This window comes from Bos taurus, chromosome 13, assembly GCF_002263795.3.
Source record: "Bos taurus isolate L1 Dominette 01449 registration number 42190680 breed Hereford chromosome 13, ARS-UCD2.0, whole genome shotgun sequence".
In the NCBI taxonomy this organism is placed as follows: Eukaryota; Metazoa; Chordata; class Mammalia; order Artiodactyla; family Bovidae; genus Bos; species Bos taurus.
The window spans coordinates 32,112,029-32,132,876 of NC_037340.1; the positions used below are offsets into that span (position 1 = coordinate 32,112,029).

Sequence of the window (20,848 nt, forward strand, 5' to 3'; positions counted from 1 at the left end):
CTCCCTGAAGAACTTCTGAAACATTTCTTGTAAGGCCAGTCTAGTGGCAGCAGATACCCTTGATGTTTCTTTATTTGAGAAAGACTTTGTCTTTTCCTTATGGATAATTCCACAGGATATATAATCCTTGGTTGGTGGTTATTTTCTCAATACTATTTCATTCCATTTGCTACTTGTTTGCATGGTTTCTGAGATGTCAGATATAATCATTCTGTTTACTTCTGAATAGGTAAGGTGTTTTCTTCTGCTGGCTTCTTTTTTTCTAATTAAAAAAATCTTTGAATTGGAGAATAATTGCTTTACAATGTTTTCTTAGTTTCTGCTGAATGGCAACATGTGGGAATTAGCTAAAAGTATGCATATACCCCCTCCCTCTTGGCCTCCCTTCCACCTCCCACCCCCCAGTCTCAGCCCTCTAACCCTCACAGAGCGCCGAGTGGAGCTCCCTATGTCACGCAGCAGCTTCCCGCTAGCCGTCTCTCTACAGATGGTAGTGTATAAAGACAAGGCTGCTCTCCCAACTTGTCCCACCCTCTCCTTCCTCTGTTGTGTCCACCAATCCATTCTCTACATCTGTTGGCTTCTTTTTTTTCCGCTTTATTTTTGATTTTCTGCTGTTTGATATGCCAACGTGTAGAGGGTTTGTTTCTTTATTTGACATTTATTGTACTTGGTGTTCCTGGAGCTTCCTGGATCTGTGGTGTGGCGTCTGACATTAATTTGGGGGAGATTCCGAATCATATTTGGTTCAAATATTTCTTCTTTTTCTTTTCCTCTTTCTTCTTTGGTATTCCAGTGATTCCTTTGTCACAGCTTTTATAGTTTCCCACAGCTCTTGGATAATCTGTTTCAGTGCCCCCACCCCCCTGCTCCGGCCCCCTCCCTCCATCACTTTTTCCTCTTTGCGTTTCAGTTTTGGAAATTCCTAGTGACATGTCCTTAGGTTCAGAGATTCTTGCTTCAGCTGTGTCCAGACTGATGATAAGCCCATCCAAGGATGTTCATTTATATTATATTATTGTTTGATCTCTAATATTTTGTTTTTAGAATTTCCATCTCTCTGCTTACATTGTCCATCTGTTCTTGCATATTACCTCCTTTTTCCATTTAGAGCTCTTAGCATATTGTCATATTCTTTAAAAATTCTGGTCTGATAATTCCAACATCCTTCTCATGTCTGAGTTTGGTTCTGATGCTACTCTGATACCCTTCCAGTTGTGCTCTTTGCCTTATAGTGTGACTTGTCAGCAGCTGGATATGATATACTAGACGAAGGGACACCCGCCTTTAGTGGTGTGATGATCAGGTGCCGACTGTCCTGGGATTTGGGCTCAGTGAGCCTCTCTGCCCCTGGGGTTTGAATTCTCACATGCTTCTCAGTGTCCATCCCCTGCTCATCCCATTGGTGGAATGGGATGGCTCCAGTGGGCTGGAGTTGGATATTCCCCTTCTCCCACGTGGAAGGCTGGAACAAGCTAGCTTTGGGATTTCTCTTCCCACAGTTGGGTTAATCTCTGGTAAAACACTAGTTGGTTAAGACTGATAAAATAATTTCTCTTGAGGGTAGGATTTTTTAGGAAGAGAATACTCTGGTGTATTTCAGAATGGTCAGTTTCTCTCCCCCTGCTGGAAAAATAGGGGAAATTTTCTGTGATGTTCACCTTGAGAACCTGAAAGAACGGTGGAATTGAAACTCACAAAAGTATGGGAAGTCTTCTAAGCCGCCTCTTTTCTGGCGTTTTAACTCAGACTTGTGCACACTTAGTCTCCAGCAGTTTGATAATTTCAGTGTAGATTTTCCTCCCCTGGTACTGGTTCCTGGTGATGTTTGTGCTGATGAGCTTCTGCTCTGTTAAGTTGTGGTTCTGTGTATCTGCCTATTTGTATGTCTAATTTGGGGGCATCAGTTTGCCTTGTGACCTCACTTCTGAGGGCTCTAAGAAGAGTCGTTGATTTTTCACTTTGTTCAGTGTTTTACTTGTTAGGATGAAGTGAATACATCCAAGCTGCTTACATGCCAGACTGGAAAACTGGGGGGTGGGGAATTCCTTATTTTTGCTGCCTAAGTCTCAACTATACCTGGTGTCTCCCTGTCTAGAAAAAATTTGCTTTACCTACAGAAAGTAAACCATCACTCACTTTCTCGGAATAGGGAAGTGATATTGCTAGAGCCCTTGAGTGAGGAAATAGAGCCTGCCTACATTTCAAACAGCATTAACCCATTTTGCTAACTTGGAAGTGCTCTTTTTCTTCATTCTCAATTGCAATAGTTGAATTTCCTGAGGATTCAACAGACTAGTTCTTAAGCTTTTTTTCTTACTAACAATACATGGTTCACCTTTCTTGGGTCTTCTCAGTAGTTTACCATGGATCAGTGTTGTTCTGTAGCTTTTGAGATACTGTTGCTGTTACTGCTTCTCATGTTTTCCTTATCCTTGTGTGTTTTCATTAAAATTCCTTTATTGTAATGAAGAAAGGGGTCTAAATTAATGATTTGGTTTAATCTGCCATACCTCTGGCTTTTTTTATTTTAACTTGTCAAGTTTAGATTTAAGGGAAAATATTCAGTTAAAGCTTGGTTTTCTTTTGTTCAGTGCCCCCTCCACCCTACTTCTCAGAATCCAAACTCAACAAATAGATAGTTAATTTAATTCCCTGGAACATTTTGATAGAGACATGTTCTTTGTCATGTTCCTTCGAGGGCAAGTAAAGCTAAGAATTAACTATGTAAATTAACTATGAATTAACTATGCAAATCCTCTGTCTATGGGATTTTCCAGGCAATAGTACTGGAGTGGATTGCCATTTCCTTTTCCAGGAGATCTTCCCAACCCAGGGATCCAACCTGGGTCTCCCGCATTGTAGACAGACGCTTTACCGTCTGAGCCACCAGGGAAGCCACAGTTGTAAATAATTAGTGAAGCTAACTATTAACTATTGATCATGAAAGAGTTCTTTATTTTGGTCTTTCTGTGTGCAGATAGGGATAGACCTGTGTGTGTGTACATTTTTATAAAAAAAAATCAGTGGCCCCCCCTTTTTTTTAAATACCAAGTAACAAACAAATTAAGTGGGGAAAATAATTGTGATAGGTGACAAAGGTACCCACCTCTTTTTAAAGATAGACTTAAATATTTCATTAACCAGATGTTGATAGCTCTTGTGATTTGTTGGTCCTTGGTTATACTACAGTTTGGTAATTTGAATGTAGTCATTTACCGCTTAAAGACTTTTTAGAAATAATGTTTCTGCAATTTCTTCTTGTAATATACAGAGAAAGCAACCAGTGAGATGAATACTGCTGAGGATTGGGGCCTCATTTTGGATATTTGTGATAAAGTCGGTCAGTCTCGCACTGGGTAAGTGTTGCAGGGTTTCAAAGGATTTTTATTTTTTCGTCCTATTTATTAATGGGAATAAAACTGGAGTTAGAAGGTAAAGCTTATTACTACAATCACAATTTGGTTTGAAAAAAGAATGTTTTCACTAGCAAGATTTGAGGAATCATCTTGTTTAGGTTCTCCTTGTAACAGTAGGGACAGCATGACCAGTAACAGTATTGATATTTTAATTATTCACCCTTGTCCATATTTGTCTCCTAAAATCTAGTATTTCCCACTGATTTTTTAAAAGAAATTTTATTGAAATATAGTTGACTTACATGTTGTGTTAATTTCTGCTCTACAGCCAAGTGATTCACTTTTACCTATATATATTTTTCATATTCTTTTCCATTGTGGTTTATCACAGGATATTGAGTATATTTCCCTGTGCTGCACAGTAGGACCTTGTTGCTTAGCCATCCTCTGTATAATAGTTTGCATCTGCTAATCCCAAACTTCCACTCCATCCCTCCCTCACATCCCCTCTGCTTCGGCAACCACCAGCCTGTTCTCTGTGTCTCTGATTCTATTTCATATATAGGTTCATTTGTTTCATATTTTAGATTCCACATGTAAGTGGTATCATATGGCATTTGTCTTTTTCTGGCTTACTTGGCTTAGTATGATAATCTCCAGGTCCATCCATGTTGCTGCAAGTGGTATTATTTTATTCTTTTTTGGGGCCGAGTGATATTCCATTATATACACACACCAGTCTTTATCCACACTCATCTGCTGATGGGTATTTAGGTTGTTCCTTTTCCCACTGATATTTAAAGTCATCACTGATTTCTCAGATACCAAATTTTTTGGTTATTTCTGTATTCTTGTCTTCTTTGTCACATCTTCACATTCGACTCAACTAATCATTGACTACGGAAAGAGACAGTTTAGGGAAATAGAATTGTAAACTTTTTGGCCTACAGACTTTTTGGTAATACAGGACTTTCTAAACAGTGCAGCAAGCGGATTAACTGAGTAGTGGTTTGCAAGGCGTATATAGAGTAATGGTTTCCTCCACTCCTGGGCTAATAACGTCCAGTTATGAGTAGCCACGTTTATCTCTTTGTGCCACACGAACACTGTCTTATTTATATACTTTCCTGTGAAGAATGTTTGAGAGCGCTGCTAAATCATGCTGGATTCTCCTGGTTGTAGTATTAACCCTCTGATGGTACCTTCCCAGGCTCTTCTTCAGTCCCTTTTAAATAGACATAGTTCCTTAAACTTTCTCTGATCCTTTTTTTTTTACCCAGCACTTTTTCTTTTTTCTCTCATAGCTTCCAAGTATCTTTATGTGACTTCTATATTTTTAGCTCTGATTCTGTTTACTCAAGTACTACTCCCATGGATGCAGCATAATTTCAGAATATCTCATGTTATAAGCCTCAATCTCACCACCTAGAACCCTGAACTCATGTCCCTTTTTGCTTTAGACCTCCATTCCCTCCTTTGTCCTCACCTCTGTTAATGACAAGGTTATTCTCATTTCTGCTTAAAACCTCAGGTTCGCCCCTGCAGTCGGCTTCTTACTGAATTCTGTCAGTTTGATCCATGATCTCGCTCACGATGTTGATGTCATAGAGTCTCCTTAGTTAAGTTCCTGAACTTGGTCAGATTAGGCAGGAAAGTTTGTCTTTAAGGCCTTTCTGCCCCTTCACTTGAGGTCTTTTTAGCCTATAATGTGCTCCTCCTGGCAGGCTCCCAAAGTCATGGCTCCAAGCGTGGTCTCATCCATCCTCTTTGTTGTCTTTGTATTTTAGTATCCTCAGTCTTGTACTTTCCGGCCTGGTTGCTTCCTTAATTTAATTGAAGTTCAAGTAGCTGCTGCATGTTCCTTATCTATTCCTTTTTCTCTGCTTCTGTTGACTGCACTTTACTTGAGCCATCCTTAACCATGCTTAGACTAGTGAATTAACCTTCTGTCACTTCCTTCTGTCTTTTTCTGTCCAGTTTTTATAACCAGTTGCCATGTGACAACTCTGACCATGTTACTCCTCTGCCTTCCACTGAATTAAGCCTAGTAACCTCCTTAGGCCTCTGAATCATTTATTTTTCATTTACTTCTCTTGTACTCACTATTCTTTTCAATGGGCTTCCCTGGTGGCTCAGTGGTAAAGAATCCACCTGCCAATGCGGGAGATGCAGTTTCGATCCCTGAATGGGGAAGATCCCCCTGGAGGAGGAAATGATCACCCTCTCCAGTGTTCTTGTCTGGGAAATCCCATGGATGGAGGAGCCTCATGGGCTATATAGTCCAGGGGGTTGCAAAAGAGTCGGTCATGACTTAGTAACTAAACAGCAACAACACATTCTTTTCAACTCAGATATTTGAGTTGCCAGTGCTTTTCAGCTTTTTGTACTGCTTTTGGTTCCTCTGTTCCTTCAGTGGGGAATAGTCTCATCTCCATTCTCAGTGGTGTCTCATATCCTCCAGACCCACTGTGGATATTATTTCTTCCATAAAGCCTTTCCTTACCCCAATGACTGAAAATCTAAATCCTCAAAGCACGCTATCAAAACCATTCTTGTTTGAATTTTGTCTTGTGTAATAGTAATTTATATATGTCCAGTAGATGTAGATTTGTAGCTTGTTATGCAGAGGAAAGCAAATAGCCTAGTGGTTGAGGGCATGGCCTCTGGGATGAGATGCCTGGGCTGGGACCCTGCTCTTACTGCTTAGCTATGTCACCGGTGGATATAGTAACTTTAGTTTGCTACTTGAGAATAAAAACAGTATCTTCTTCATAGAGGGTTTATGGTGAGTGTGAGATTAGTTACTACATGCAAAGTGTTTTTAATAGTATCTGGAGCATGGGTAAGTGGGTGCACCTCTGCTTCTTTTTGATTAAAGTGATATTGTCTGACAGTTTGTTGAGGATGAGGTATCCACCTAGCTCCATCCCTGTGTGTTTTGGAGATAAAGCTTTTATCTAGCAGTGCAGTTGGAAAGTCCCCTCCTCTCTTCACCCCATCAGTTTTCATTTTATCTTTAGTTTGGTGTTCTTCATTTTGGAGATGCTTTTTATAATAATGTGGTTAGTGGCTTGAAATAAAAAGACAAACTCCCTTTCATGACTAGAAATGTTCCATATTTTTCTAGTTAAAAAATAAATTTGAACCCATCTAAAAATCCCATATGATACGTTGTGAGGATTTAAAGAGATCAATTTGTTTTTCTGCAGCTAACATTATTATTAGAAACTCTAATTTGTTAATTTTATTTCCTGTTTTTTTCTTGTGATGAGAACTGTGAAAAGATGTACTCTCTCAGCAACTTTCAAACATACAACCAAGTATTGTAACCATACTCTCTGTGCTCTGCATTACACCCTCAGAACTTACTTATCTTGTAACTGAAAGTTTGCACTTTTTGGCCCATTTTACTCATTTTGCCACCCCTTGCCCACCCCTCCACCCTCCTGCAACCACCACTCTGTTGTTTCTGTGAGTTTGATCATATTAGATTTCACATACCAGTGAGATCGGACAGTGTTTGTCTTTCTGTCTTATTTCAGTTAGTGCAGTGCCCTCAAGGTTCCATCCGTGTTGTCCTCAGGTCAGGTTTATGTTGTCTAAGAACCTAGATATGTATTTAAAATGTACTAATTTGTTGCTTTAAACAGTTGTGTTTTATTTGTATTTTGTTGTTATCTAGTATCAGTAGGTTTAGATACACGCTCATTTTAAACTTTTTTCGTATTTACTTTAGAGGGCATTCTCTCTCTCAGTATTTTTCTTTAATATTTTGTTACCCTTTGGAGATTTTAATTGACATTATGCCAAATCTGTGAATTTACTCGGGAAATGTTCTCAGCTTTGCTAATTTAAATAGAGGGGTGGTTCTTTTTGTTTTTTATTAATATTTTTTTCCTTTTCTCTTTCTTTCTTTTCCCTTTTCACTTATTTTTTCTTCCTTAATAGTAAGTTCTTGCTCTCTGGTTCCTTTAAAGTCTCATTACATTAATTTTCATGCAGTTATATGTTTATATAAATGTGATATCTCTTTCTAGCTCTTTTTAATAAAGAATTGTTTGAAAAAGACTATATAATAGTTGAGATACCATTGTAATCTCACTAGGGTTCAAAAAATGCAAACCCACAAAGTTTGTTTATGTGTGTGATTCCTCTTTCAAATAATGTTTTACATACATATCTGGTTATATTTTCACCTTCTTGCTGTGCCTTGACTTCATAGTAGGAAATAAGCATTAGGGCCACATTTTGATTTTCATGGGCCCTCAGCACTTTTGTCTACCTAGGTCCCTTTCTCCATAAAAAGCAATAAAAATATTTTATGGCTGCATTATTATAAAGACAAATGTATTATTATACATGAAAACATTTTCTTTGATCTAAGTTTGTGGCATTCAGTACATTCACATTATTATGAGATCATCTCCGCTGTCCATCTCCAGAACTTTTCATCATCTCAGGTGAACTCTGCTTGTCAAACAACTTACCATTCCCCTCTTGCCTTGAACCTAGTAACCATTTACAGTTTTGTTTTAATTGTTTTTAATCATTTTATAATTAGGTATATGGAAAACTCATGGAGATAGGGTTTATATTGTCTAGGAACCTAGATATGTTTAGTATAGGTTGGTGATGGTAGCATACGAATATTGAACATACGTATTGTAGATTGTTGGTGAAGCATTCTGAGTACTTGGTGTGCTTTAGAAAAGGTTGAAACGTGTCACTGGTGTGAAAGGGAAAGTGGGTGTGCGTTTTCCTGAGACTGGTGTAGACAGGGCAGGTTGAAGTATGAAGTTCATAAGGTTATTCGTGTACTAGGCAACAGTCTAGGTTTTTTTTTTTTAAAACATTGTCATACGGAGTTAATCTGTGATTTCATAAAATGTACAGATCTATTTAAGAGGTTGGATTTAGGGAAGGGGGAGGGAACTTTAAGAAAAGCACTTCTGTTTTGTAAGATTTGTTTATTTTAATCAAAATGATTTGTTACCAGCAATATATTATAGAATTATTTAGTACATAAATAAAATAACTTATAGTAAAGTGTTTATCCCCTAAGAAAATAATATTTTAAAATCCTTCGGCCCTTTTTAAAAGAAAAAAAATTCTTTCTTGTACACTGTTTTGGAATTGTGGTCATTTGGAAAAATATTCTCAAGTTCTAAGGGGAAATGAAGAGCCAATTATTGTGAAATTTCATTTACTCAGAGAACTGTGACCCAGGAACATGGTTCCAGCAGTCTTTCAGAAAACGCTCCTTAATTCTTCCTCTTTGAACCACACATATCTGTGTATTTGTTTGTTGATTTATAGAAATATTTATGCTTATATGAAATATGTACTTTTTTGTTTCAAAAATAGTTACTCACATGGCTGAAACATTAAAATAACTTAAAAAAGGTAAATATTGAGAAAATAACTCCTGTCCCTGTTTCTCTCCCCCATCCTCTGTAGGTAACCATTTCTGTTTCCTTTGTATCTTTCTATTGTTCCTTTATACAAATACAAAAATAATTTTCCCATATTGATAGGCAATAAACATTTTTAATTACTTAATTCCTTAATATCCTGTCACCCTAAAGTGTTTGAATATGCTGGACTTAAAACTGAAATTTTTTTTTCTGACTTTGTAAGATATTCACATGATGTTTAGTGTGCAGTTCCAGTGTCTGAGTAAGTACTGAAAAATGCTTAGCCAGTGAGGTCATATGATAGACTGAAAAGTCTCTGTTCAAAATCAAGAGAACTTTCAGAATAATAGTAGCAGTTTTCTTTAATGTGTCTTCACATAGCTTTTGTCTGTTAGTTTTTATTGATTTGTTTTTAATTTCATATGTAAAAAAATAAATGTGAGAGTAAGTATTGATTATCCACAATAAAAAATTAATATTTTGTAATTGACATCCAGATTAATTTGTGCTATTATTTAAATCTTAACCATCTTTGCTTAGACCAAAATACAGTTGACTGAGAGTGGAAAACATGATAAACTTTTCTCTGTACTTGGCTAAGGGATCTATTTAGATAGTCTTTTATTTATTCACATACAATTAGAAGAAGAAAATGATAGGCGTTGATATTTCGTGAAAAATATGAATATAAGCCTTTGGGAAAGAGTTTTTTAAAAATATTTTTCATTGGCTTTATGTTGTCCAGGACCTGGACTTTGACTATCTTTGGGCTTTAACTGGAGGTTGATAGAATATGTCTTGATTTTTGTTTGTTTGTTTGTTTTTTAAGGGAAAAGTAATCTCTGACCTAGGTGTCTTCAGATTAGAAGGGCAGCTTCAGGTCAAAAAACAGATGTCTTCCAATGTTTTGTTTTGTGACAGTCATACCCTCAGTTGACTGGCCTTAGGTCTTGAAGTCTTTCATTTATTGACTGTTTATTATCTGTGTTAGGGACTTTATACATACCTCATCTGTTATATGAATTATGTGTATATTTTTTCCATTGTTAATTTGACTTTGTTTTCCCATTTAGAAGTTTTTGATTTTTATATAGCTGAATTTAACCAGTTTTCTGGTTTTTAGAATTTTGAGTTACAGACTTTCCTTCTTTAAGGTTTTAGTAGAACTATCTCATGTTTTCTTTACAGTTTCAGTTTTTGTTTTATGATTAATGTACTTTGTTTTTTAAAATAGCATTTTAGATTTACAAAAAAATTGAGCCAATAGTACAAAGAATTCCATAACCCCCCCCCCTTATATATGCTAATGCTATGCTATGCTATGCTAAGTCACTTGAGTCGTGTCCGACTCTGTGTGACCCCATAGACGGCAGCCACCAGGCTCCTCCGTCCCTGGGATTCTCCAGGCAAGAACACGAGTGGGTTGCCATTTCCTTCTCCAACGCATGAAAGTGAAAAGTGAAAGCGAAGTCGCTCAGTCATGTCCGACTCTTAGCGACCCCATGGACTGCAGCCTACCAGGCTCCTCCATCTATGGGATTTTCCAGGCAAGAATACTGGAGTGGGGTGCCATTGCCTTCTCTGCCCCTTATATATAGTTTCCCCTATTATTAACGTCTTGCGTTAGTGTGGTATATATTATAAGAAATGAATCAGTGTGGTGGTGGCAGTGATGGTGGTTTAGTCGCTAAGTCTCGTCTAACTCTTTCAACCCCATAGACGGTAGCCCTCCAGGCTCCTCTGTCCATGGATTAACCAATGTCTGTGGTTTATATTAAGGCTCACTCTATACTGTACAGTTTTATGGGTTTTGACAAGTCCATAAAGACATGCATCCATTGTTACAGAATCACACAGAGTAGCTTCACCAACCTTAAAATGTCCTGCGTTCCCCCTGTTCATCCCTCTCCTTTCTCTCTGAACCTCTGGCAACCACCTTTTTTTTTTTTTTTAAACTATTTTTGTAATTTCCCCTTTTCCAAAATGTACAATTAGGAGGATATAGTGTGTATAGCCTTTTCAGACTGGCTTCTTTACTTAGCAAAATGCATTTAAGCATCATCTATGTTTTTTTCATGGCTTGCTGGCTCGTTTCTTTTTATTTCTGAATAGTATTTCCTCATGTGAATGTATTGTAGTTTGTTTATACATTCACCTATTGAAGGATATCTTGATTGCTTCCAGTTTTTGGTGATTGTGAATACAGCTGCTGTAAAAGCATGTGCAGTTTTTTTGTTTGTATGTATGAACATAGATTTTTAAAAACTGGGTAAATACCAAAGAGCATGGTTGTTGGATTATATGATAGGACTGTACATAGCTTTTGTAAGAAACTGGCAAACTGTCTTCCAAAGTCTCTCGTAGTTGTGATTTCATTTTTTACATATAAGTCTTTGATCTATTTGGAATTTATTATGTAGTTTGAGGTATGGCTCTGAATTTATTCTTTTCTCTTTGGCTACCTCAAAATTTCAGCACCATTTATTGAATGATCTTTGTCCTTTCTAATTTGAAATACTACTTTTATATATTACATTGCTTTATGTATTTGGATTTTTTTTTAATTCTCTTTTGTCCCATTGGTATGTATCTATTCATGTGCTGCTACCATGTGGTTTTAATTATTAAAACCTTATAATACATTTTAATACTGGCAGGGCTGGTTTTCTCCTTTTTCTTTTTTTTTTTTTTACAGTTTCTTAATATTCTTGTCCCTCTCTACTGTCCTCACATAAACTTTTGGATTGGCCTGGCTAGTTTATGAACAGAACTATTTTTTTTTAATGGGCTTAGTTTTAAATGAATAGTTTTTTGATATTAAAAATTTCCTATCTGAGAATGTAGCATATCTTTCTGTTTATATCCTTTAATAGTGTTTTTAAGTTTTCCTGTTAACAAATCTCATTCATTTTTGTTGAAGTTTTTTAATAAGGTATTTTATCCTTTTGTTGTTGTTTAGTCACTAGGTTTTGTCTGACTCTTTTGCAACACCACGGACTGTAGCCCACCAAGCTTTTCTGTCCATGGGATTTCCCAGGCAAGAATACTGGAGTGGGTTGCCATGCTCTCCTTCAGGGGGTCCTCCTCACCCAGGGATTGAACCTACGTCCCCTGCATTGGCAGGCAGGTTCTTTACCACTGACCGACTAGAGAAGCCCATTTTGTCCTTTTTGGTGCTATTTAAGTGAAGCCTTTAACTGGTGGTTTGATGGGAAATTTCTTTTTTCAAAATAGCCTGTATTATAACAATGGTGTACCCTGAAGAGGTACACCATTTGTAAGGGGAAAGTGATGTTGACGATTCAGGAGAAATTGGCAACAGCTGTAGGTGCCAGGACCTTGACCAGGTAGTGGGATGTGGGCCTGATAAGATCTGATATTTCCATCTTTACTTGCCCCAGACAATGATTTTCCTTTTGTATTTTACATGGTTTTTTAAAGCACCATGTATTCAGTAGAACAGGATCTACAGAGTCCTCATGACTCCCGAGATCATTTCACACATGAGGAAACTACAGCACTGAGATTTTAATGTGACTTGTCTGAAAGTTGTAGAGGCAAATTGGAAGTCAGGTTTCTTTACTCAGGTTATTTTTACCAATTTTATGTTTTTTCTCACTTCTTTGTGCTGAGTCCTCAAGACCTATGGTGCATGGTTATTTAAAAGTCAAAATCATGAACTAAGTAAGACGTAGCAGTTTTTTTTTCAATTGGAGTTTAAAATTGCTCTGCAGTGTTGTGTTAGTTTCTGCGGTACAACGAAGTGAATCAGGTGTATGTATGTGTGCATCCCTCCCTCGCAGGCCTCCCTCCTCTCCCCATCCCAGCCCGCTAGGTCTTCACAGAGCACTGAGCTGAGCTCCTTGTGCTGTACAGCAGCTTCCCACTGACTATCTATTTTACACATGGTAATGTATATAAAATGGGCTTCTTAGGTGGCTCAGATGGAAAAGAACCTGCCTGCCAGTGCAGGACGCACAGGTTTGATCCCTGGGTCAGGACAATCCGCTGAAGAAGGAAATGGCAACCCACTCCAGTATTCTTGCCTGGGAAATCCCATGGACAGAGGAGTCTGGAGGGCTGCAGCCTATGGGGTTGCAAGCCTAGCGACTGAAAAACAACAACAAATGTGTATAAAGACATACTGATTTTATTAAGTTTTTAGTGATTCCTCTTTCTCACATACATGATATAACCTTGTGTTTTGTTTGACTGATATATACTTCTGTGTTATATGATCTGGGAAACTCAGATATCATTCTAAATTTAAGAATTCAGTGAGTGTTATATGCATTTCCGTTAATCCTCAGTGTTTCTGCTGAAGTCCTTCCGGAACATGAACTTGTTCTTTTCACTAACCAAATAACGTAATTTGTATACTGTGTTCATGTTCTTGGTCATCTCATAAGAAATACCTATTTAATAAGCTTAGAATCAAGAATTTGATTATTTCTATTCAGTGTTTTGCCCTTTCCCCCTTGTGCTGTGTAGACTGTGTTTTATGTAATGTATATTACAAATCATATATGCACTTTGAATATGACATTGAATATACAGTTATTATTCATTTCAGTTCAAATTTGTTTTGTATTTTATATTAAACTTCTTTTATTGTTAATGTAATGCCTTTATGCTTTTGAAAGTCATCCTCTAGTATTCCAGGTGGGTTTACCTTATCTGTTAATTAAGTTTTTTTTACTTTGATCAGCAAAGATTTGAGTTCTCATCTCTTTTAATGTATGCCTGCTAGGTACTAAGACCTGTAAAAGTATGCATACATATATTCCCTCCCCACTCTACAATATCCTTAAATTATAGTTTGTAGTAAAGTACTTTTTATAGCATATAAAATGAAAATGTAAAGTTTAAATCACTCTAAAATAGCTCTGAAAGCTAAAGCTGTAAAAGTAAAACTCATAGAAGAATAGGACACGTTTGTGCTTTCTAGAACTCACATCGAGTGTCTCTAAGTCCCTGGCACGATTCTGGGAGTAACGTAATAACACACTGAGCTGGAAGTGTTGAAGTCCCCTTCTACAGATGAGGTCTGTCGGGCCTTGCGTCTCTTTCTCCTGAATCACAGTGCCGCTTTTGTCTAGCAGTGGTTCTCAGCCCAGTGGTGTCGCTCTGTTAGGAATGGTTTTGGTTCTCACGATGACAGGAGGTTACTACTGACATCGATTAGGCAGGGGCCAGAGATGTGATACGCCAGATAGTCTTACATCACAAGAATTTTTCTGCCCCTATTTAGAAACACACAGCTAGTAGCTCTGTACCTTTTCAGTCCTGCCTCAAAGGTGATGAGAGGTTAACCATGCAAGCACATTTGTGAGTTGTACTATGGATTGTTATTACTGTTACTTTCTTTTTTAACTGTTTTTCTTTTATATTTATAATACTTTAAGGGAAATGCCCTATTGTTCTTCTGTCAGGCCCCATGAGGGGAATAATAAAGAGGTGGTATTCTCATTTTGAAAAGTTGATTGATCTGAAGTCTTTGGTTTAGTAATAGATGCAGAATTAGAATTTAAATTCACTGCTCTTTGAATGGTAATTATTTACCCAAGTGTATAAAATCTTATTACAGTTGAACCTGATATCTTTATGGTACATAAGTACTTTTTATCTGAGATGTAGAGATGAGACATATTTGAAATAAGAGACTTCTAAAAAGTTGTACTAAGTGTAAGATCTCATAAACCTTGACTCCTTTTATCCAGCAAAATCATTGAATATTTTTGTCTTTCTCTTTGTGTATTAATGGAAAGACCTTTTCAGGTAGTCTCACTAATTGGTAACCAGGGACAAATGTTGAGCTGTTTAACTGTCATAACTATACAACAACATACCTACAAGTAGATATTTATAAATAATGTGACAGTTTTGGAAATGTACTCAGGGCTATTCAAAGAGATTTGAAATTTCATTGTTCTTTGAAAAGAGAATTGCAGGAATGCAAAATTAGTTTTAGTTTTCTTTGATCCTGTGAGTTGCATCATATACGTGTTTAGCTTCCCGAACTTAACTGTGTCCTTTTGCAGCCCCCTCCATGTTATTTTTCCTGAAAACTTGGTCTGCTGTCCACTGAGTGAACTCTGTGTGCTGTCTCAGAATTTCAGTTCCCGTTTCTCTTACAGAGTGTGAATGTCTCCCCACACTGAGAGTAATTATTCAGGGTATTCATATTTTAAACATGGCCCTACGTATACTAGCCATGTTCTTCGCTGGGTGCACAACATAGCAGTTGTGCTTCAGTAATTGAGGAGAAGTTGCCCGTATTGAGCATACTTGAGAGATGGCAGGGTATGAGTTCCAGTAGGAACTCCCTAGCAAGGAAAACTGATTAACCACCATGTTTGCCTTATACCCTGACTTTGGAAACCCAGGAAACAATATGCTTCCTTTACATTTTACAGTGGTGTGATTTACGCTGTGGCCATTTATCACATCTAAGTTAAGAGCATTATTTGGGGCTGGAAAAGGTGAGGGAGAGTTCTTTCCTTGTTCTCGTCTGTATTCTTGATCCCTCCTATCTTTTTGTTTTTCCACTCCAAGATAAGGAAAAGTGTGAATGAGCCTTACTGCTGCTGCTAAGTCGCTTCAGTCGTCTCCGACTCTTTGCGACCCCATAGACGGCAGCCCACCAGGCTCCCCTGTCCCTGGGATTCTCCAGGCAAGAACACTGGAGTGGGTTGCCATTTCCTTCTCCAATGCATGAAGGTGAAAAGTGAAAGTGAAGTCACTCAGTTCTGTCCGACTCTGAGCAACCCCATGGACTGCAGCCTACCGGGCTCCTATGTCCATGGGATTTTCCAGGCAAGAGTACTGAAGTGGGGTGCCATCGCCTTCTCCGTGAATGAGCCTTACAGATTGGTTTAAATACGAAAGTGGGGTTTGGGGAAGGGTTTTGAGAGACATCAGGATTTAACTGATTGGTGGTGGAATCTGGTGGTAGTCCCCTCTAAAGGCACGTGCAGATTTTATCTTAGCAGGCATTTTTATAAAATACTTCATCTGTATGTACCATCAGTCTCTTTTTTCACATCCTGTGCTTCTCGCCACACTTCTTATTGTGCATTTTTCCCTTACCATGCAAGTTTCAGAAATAAATTTTGTGAGAGCATGTACATTTTCCACATGGGAAGCAAACTCAGTGGAAGATGCAGAAGTTGGTAACAAATAGAGCTTTATAGTGAAGATTATTTAGTTATTCAAAATACTAATTAATTGTATAACAATGAAAAGTAGTGTTTGTCCCATTTGGCTCAGTGACTTTTTCTTGAGCATCGGCCATGTTGAAGGCATAGAACCTAAATGACGAGAGTGGTGTAGGGGGAGAGGATAGACAGGGACCCCCTCCTAAAGCTGTCTTTTCTCTGAAGCCTACAGTGCAGTGTGTTGAGGTGGATTGGAATAATGTTGTGAATAAAGAAACTGATGCTTTAGTTCATCAGAGCTTACACATACCGAGGCAGCCCTGTCCATTTGTGAAAGGCCTGTTTTCTTATCTGGCCTAGGATTTAAGGAAAAGACATCAGAAGCCACAATTTGATGCAAGTACTGCCTTTGTTTCTCACTCTCGTATGAGCTACATGTCCGAGATCTATGCATAAAAAGACAATGTTTGGATGAATATATTTTTGGCTCAGGTGACCACGCATCCAGTTTGCCTTGGGTGGTTTCACTCTGTGCATACATTATGCCTGGTTAGCACCGCCTTTCACTCTCAGAGGGGCACGTGTATACGTGATAAATTGTACAGATGCTGTGTTTGTAGTCCACGTTCATTTATTGTCAAGAAGATAATAACCAGAGGATGCCTACTTTAAATTCAGTTATAACTTTATTTTCTTTTTTATGGTTTTTCATAGGATGTTTTTTAATGGGAGGATAATTGTTTTACAGCGTTGTGTTTCTGCTGTATTCAAAAGCGTGAATCAGCTATAAGTATACATATAAAATCGCTTATAACTCTTATGCCTTTTCGAAAACAATATTTTAGCCATAATTTTTTGTTGCATAGTAAGATTTAATAATGGTATGTGTATACAAATACTTCAGTTTCACTTCTGTATTTTACTTATAATCTTGTGGAAATACTGAAAAGATGACTTAAAAAAACACGGAACAGAATGAGGTAGTTAATACTAGAGTTTTGTGGGTCACTTCCGTTGTTTAATAGCACCAATTTTATGTACAACTCTGAATGGATTTTTTTTTAGCTTAATGTATCTAAAAAGATATTGCTTTGTTAGCATATATGAAGTGTTTATCAGGATTCAAGCATTCTAGTCCACTTTCCTGTTTTGCATTATCCTTTTTATGGTTGCCGTAGCAAACTTTACTTTGGTGTCAGACATGTCTTTGCTTTGGTTTTTAAAATTGGCTGTGGCAAAATGTTTCAGCAGTATAGAAATGAGTGAAATACAAAGTACAAGATCCATTTCAAAGTGCCTTTCTCCATCTTCCTTCCACAAGTCCCTGCAGTTTAGATTCTTTTTTTTTTTTAATGTGATTTATGAACAATACATGAGAAATTTCATTTAAACCTTGGTGGCAAAGCAAGTATTGGGAATTATTTTCTAAAAAGTTTTACTCATAGTGCTAAATCACTTTTGGATCATTATTTTTTAATGATTTCAATTTTAGTATTCAGATAATCCTTTTTATATTTGGCCCCTGCCATGCTTTGAAGTGATAATTTTGTGTTTGTCAACATGCTTTTCAAAAGTGCAAAAATTAGCCTGCTAAAATCCTAATGTCCCCTCAACTCAGTGAGATCACCGCTGTCTTCCTGGGATCACCTTCTCTGCACTGAGATCCAGAAACTGCCTATAGACAGAAAGCCTGTTGCAGTATCTGCAGTGCCGCTGTGTAGAAAGTTGAAGCAAATGTCTGGTTTATCTATTTTGTATTCTTTCTTACAGATCATCATTCCGTGCTACCTGTGGCCTGACGTCTCAAGTGTATTTTAAATATATTTTTCCAGTTTTCTGATTATTTACAACAGGAGTTCCACTTATTCTATCATGACTAGAAGTAAAACTCTTGATCTGTCATTTTATTTTCAAAACCTTCCAACCAGAATTAGCCCCAAATGCCTAGTCTATGATTGCTAAGGATAGAGCCTGTTAATTTTGTTGAAAAATTTGAAGGAACTTTTTAGTGTACAGTTTTTCAATTGTGTCATTAATAAAAATTAAAATTCTCTACCAGGTTCTCCCATTTTATATCACAACTTATTGCCTCTTATAGTTAAGGTGGGAGGGGGAAGCGGAATATACAACTAATTGTTACACTTTTCGTTTTTTAGACCTAAAGATTGTCTTCGGTCTATTATGAGGAGGGTAAACCATAAAGATCCTCATGTGGCTATGCAGGCTCTCACTGTGAGTGATTTCGTTTTAAGATCTACAGCAAAATTGTCTGCCAAAATCAAGCCCTTTTAACTTCCGATTTTATCCTTTTAGCTTCTAGGAGCATGTGTATCAAACTGTGGCAAAATTTTTCACTTAGAAGTATGTTCGAGAGATTTTGCTAGTGAAGTAAGCAACGTATTAAACAAGGTAAAGAACATTATTTCCAGAAATGAATTAAGACTGTCTTCTTTCTTCATGTATTTTACATGTATTTTATTGTTCAATTCTTCACATTTTTAAATCACAAAGGACTAGTCTGTGTTTTTTTGTTTTTGTTTTTTTAGCTCTTTCTAGGCTATGTCTATCCCATGTATATCCATGTTAGGTTTGCTGAGGAGACTACGTATTTATATAACTTGGAGCATTGGTTTTGGTGAAGCCAAATTAGGATACATTTAACCTTTTTTCTTCATCAGTCCTTTTTTCTGATGAAAAATATGTGCATTTTTCTATCTGATGAAAAGGTACCAGTTTATTTTGGGCACAGTTCTTACTGTGCTTTTTTAGTCACAGAGGTCATCTGCTTAACAAAATGTAAGGCATTCAAATCCAGCAGTTGAAGGAATTTTTAAAATTTAATTACTAAGTAATATCTAAGTTTTCCCAGTAAAAATTCATGCATTCTAAAGGTAGTTATCTCTGGCCTTTCTTGGTGGTGGGTGGAGTAATTATTAAGAAAAATTATTTTTAATGTTAAAAGGGGAAATGCTTCATGTTTTTTTGGGAAAAAAGAGCATTTCCAAATTTTAGTAGGAAACAGTAAAGAAGTGAGATAATTTAAAATGCTGGACTTCTTTTAATACACTATGGTATGTGATAATTTTTTCCTGTGCTACTTTATTCAGTTATTTAGCTATATTGTATTTAAGGTTTTTTGTTTGTTTTTTTTTTTTTTACTAATTCTTTACCATTCTTTTGATGTCTTGAATGTCCATTCAAAATGTACAGCTATTTATGAAGAGATTCTAATATAATATTTTCTTTAATTGAAGATGTGTACTCAGTACTTAGTAATATAAACAACTACATTGAAAGGCAAGCAGTTGCATACAGGAGAAAGAACTTCACTTTATTTTACATATATTTTATAGTGAACTTACTGGTTTTATACTTAAGAGGGAGATGCTGTTTTGAAGAAATGAGGTTTCCAGGAATATGGACAGTACTGGGCCTCAAGATAATTAAGTAATTGGAGGAAAACACAGTCATGCATATAAAAAATCAGGAATTAGAAATAAAAGAACTGTATTATTTATTCTCTTTTCCAACTTATTTTTTTATTGGTCTGAAAAAAAGAAAATAGATTTTCCTGTCTTCTTCATATGCAGTAAAATATGAGTGAGTAAAATACTCTGACATACTCTTAGTCTTAAAATACTCTGAAAAGTCATATCTTTCTGGCCTCCAAAATAAGTAACTGTATATCTAATGTTTTGATTTGATGTGGCGTATGTGATGGTATCATCTATTTTTTTTCCATAATATGAAAATAAAAGTAGCTTATTTCTAGTAACCATCTGTGTTTTCTTATGTGTCACCTATAGCTAGGGATACTTTATGATTTAAAGAGAGATCTGAAATACTGTATTAAATCATTAACCAGAAAGTGCTTTTTTGTTAAATTTTTTTCTCTATTTTTCAGGGTCATCCTAAAGTATGTGAAAAATTGAAGGCTCTTATGGTTGAATGGACGGATGAATTCAAGAATGATCCACAGCTCAGTCTGATATCAGCAATGATTAAGAACCTGAAAGAACAGGGTGTTACATTTCCCGCTATTGGCTCTCAGGTATTTTATAGACATGTGTGTACGCTGCAGTTTGTTTCTAAAGTTAACCATGTTTATTTGAATTTTTCTTTTTTTCTTACAAACCCAGGTAGTTGTTAATACTCCAGAGGAATTTTATTAATAATAGTAATCTTGCATATAAAGGTGCCCAAAAGAATATATAGTGGATTGCTAATGTTTTCCAACTTCCATTTCCCCAATGTTTCTTCTTTTTAAATGAATTAACTGTTTTGTTTTTTAAGTTTTTCTTTTAATATAATTTTAATGATACAGAGCAAATTGCTTTATTAGTTAGTACTGACATTCTTGTTAAATGCTCTTCATGCTGTAATTTTATCTACAAAGAATGACAGCTCTGAAATAAAGTTTCCTTAAAATTTAAGGATGTGTTTAGAGGTTATTTGGACTATGAAATTTATGAACACCTGTATTAAATGGGAGGGAGATATAAAGGGCTCATTAGGAGGGGAAACACATAAAACATCTTTCCCATTAATAAGAACTGACCAGCACAGAAGTCTTCTTTCTTCTTCCTAATAAATATAATTGACTGAAAGGCTTAATTTCCCTTAAAAAAATTATTTATGTAATGGGCTCAATCTCTAACTTATGTCATATAGGAAAAAAAAAATGAAAGGGGACGTTTTTTATTATTTTTCTTTTCTGCGTAACCATTATTTAGGATGTCCACCTGACTAAGCAGGCTTAAAATGTCTGGTAACTTACTGTATTGTCTTTCCCCACTATACTGCTTGGGGTGGAATGTAATGAATGATGTAATAACATGAGTGGAAAACGCTTAGTTGTGAAGGGCTTGCATTCAGGGTTTTGGCCGTTTCAAGGGAATTATGAAGTGATTCATGTAGA

The 20,848-nt window shown here is 36.6% G+C and overlaps 1 protein-coding gene across 2 annotated transcripts in view; it reads left to right on the forward strand.

The window, feature by feature from the left end:
• The window catches only part of STAM (signal transducing adaptor molecule), a 63,330-nt gene that overhangs the window by 12,684 nt on the left and 29,798 nt on the right, over nt 1–20,848 (forward strand). The window contains exons 2-5 of one of the 2 annotated variants that reach the window (NM_001076842.1): nt 3,275–3,359; nt 18,087–18,162; nt 18,244–18,339; nt 19,835–19,981. In NM_001076842.1, the coding sequence (NP_001070310.1) occupies nt 3,275–3,359; nt 18,087–18,162; nt 18,244–18,339; nt 19,835–19,981 (404 nt within the window). The remainder of the gene's footprint in view (nt 1–3,274; nt 3,360–18,086; nt 18,163–18,243; nt 18,340–19,834; nt 19,982–20,848) is intronic. The other variant, XM_010811112.4, reaches the window with a different exon arrangement.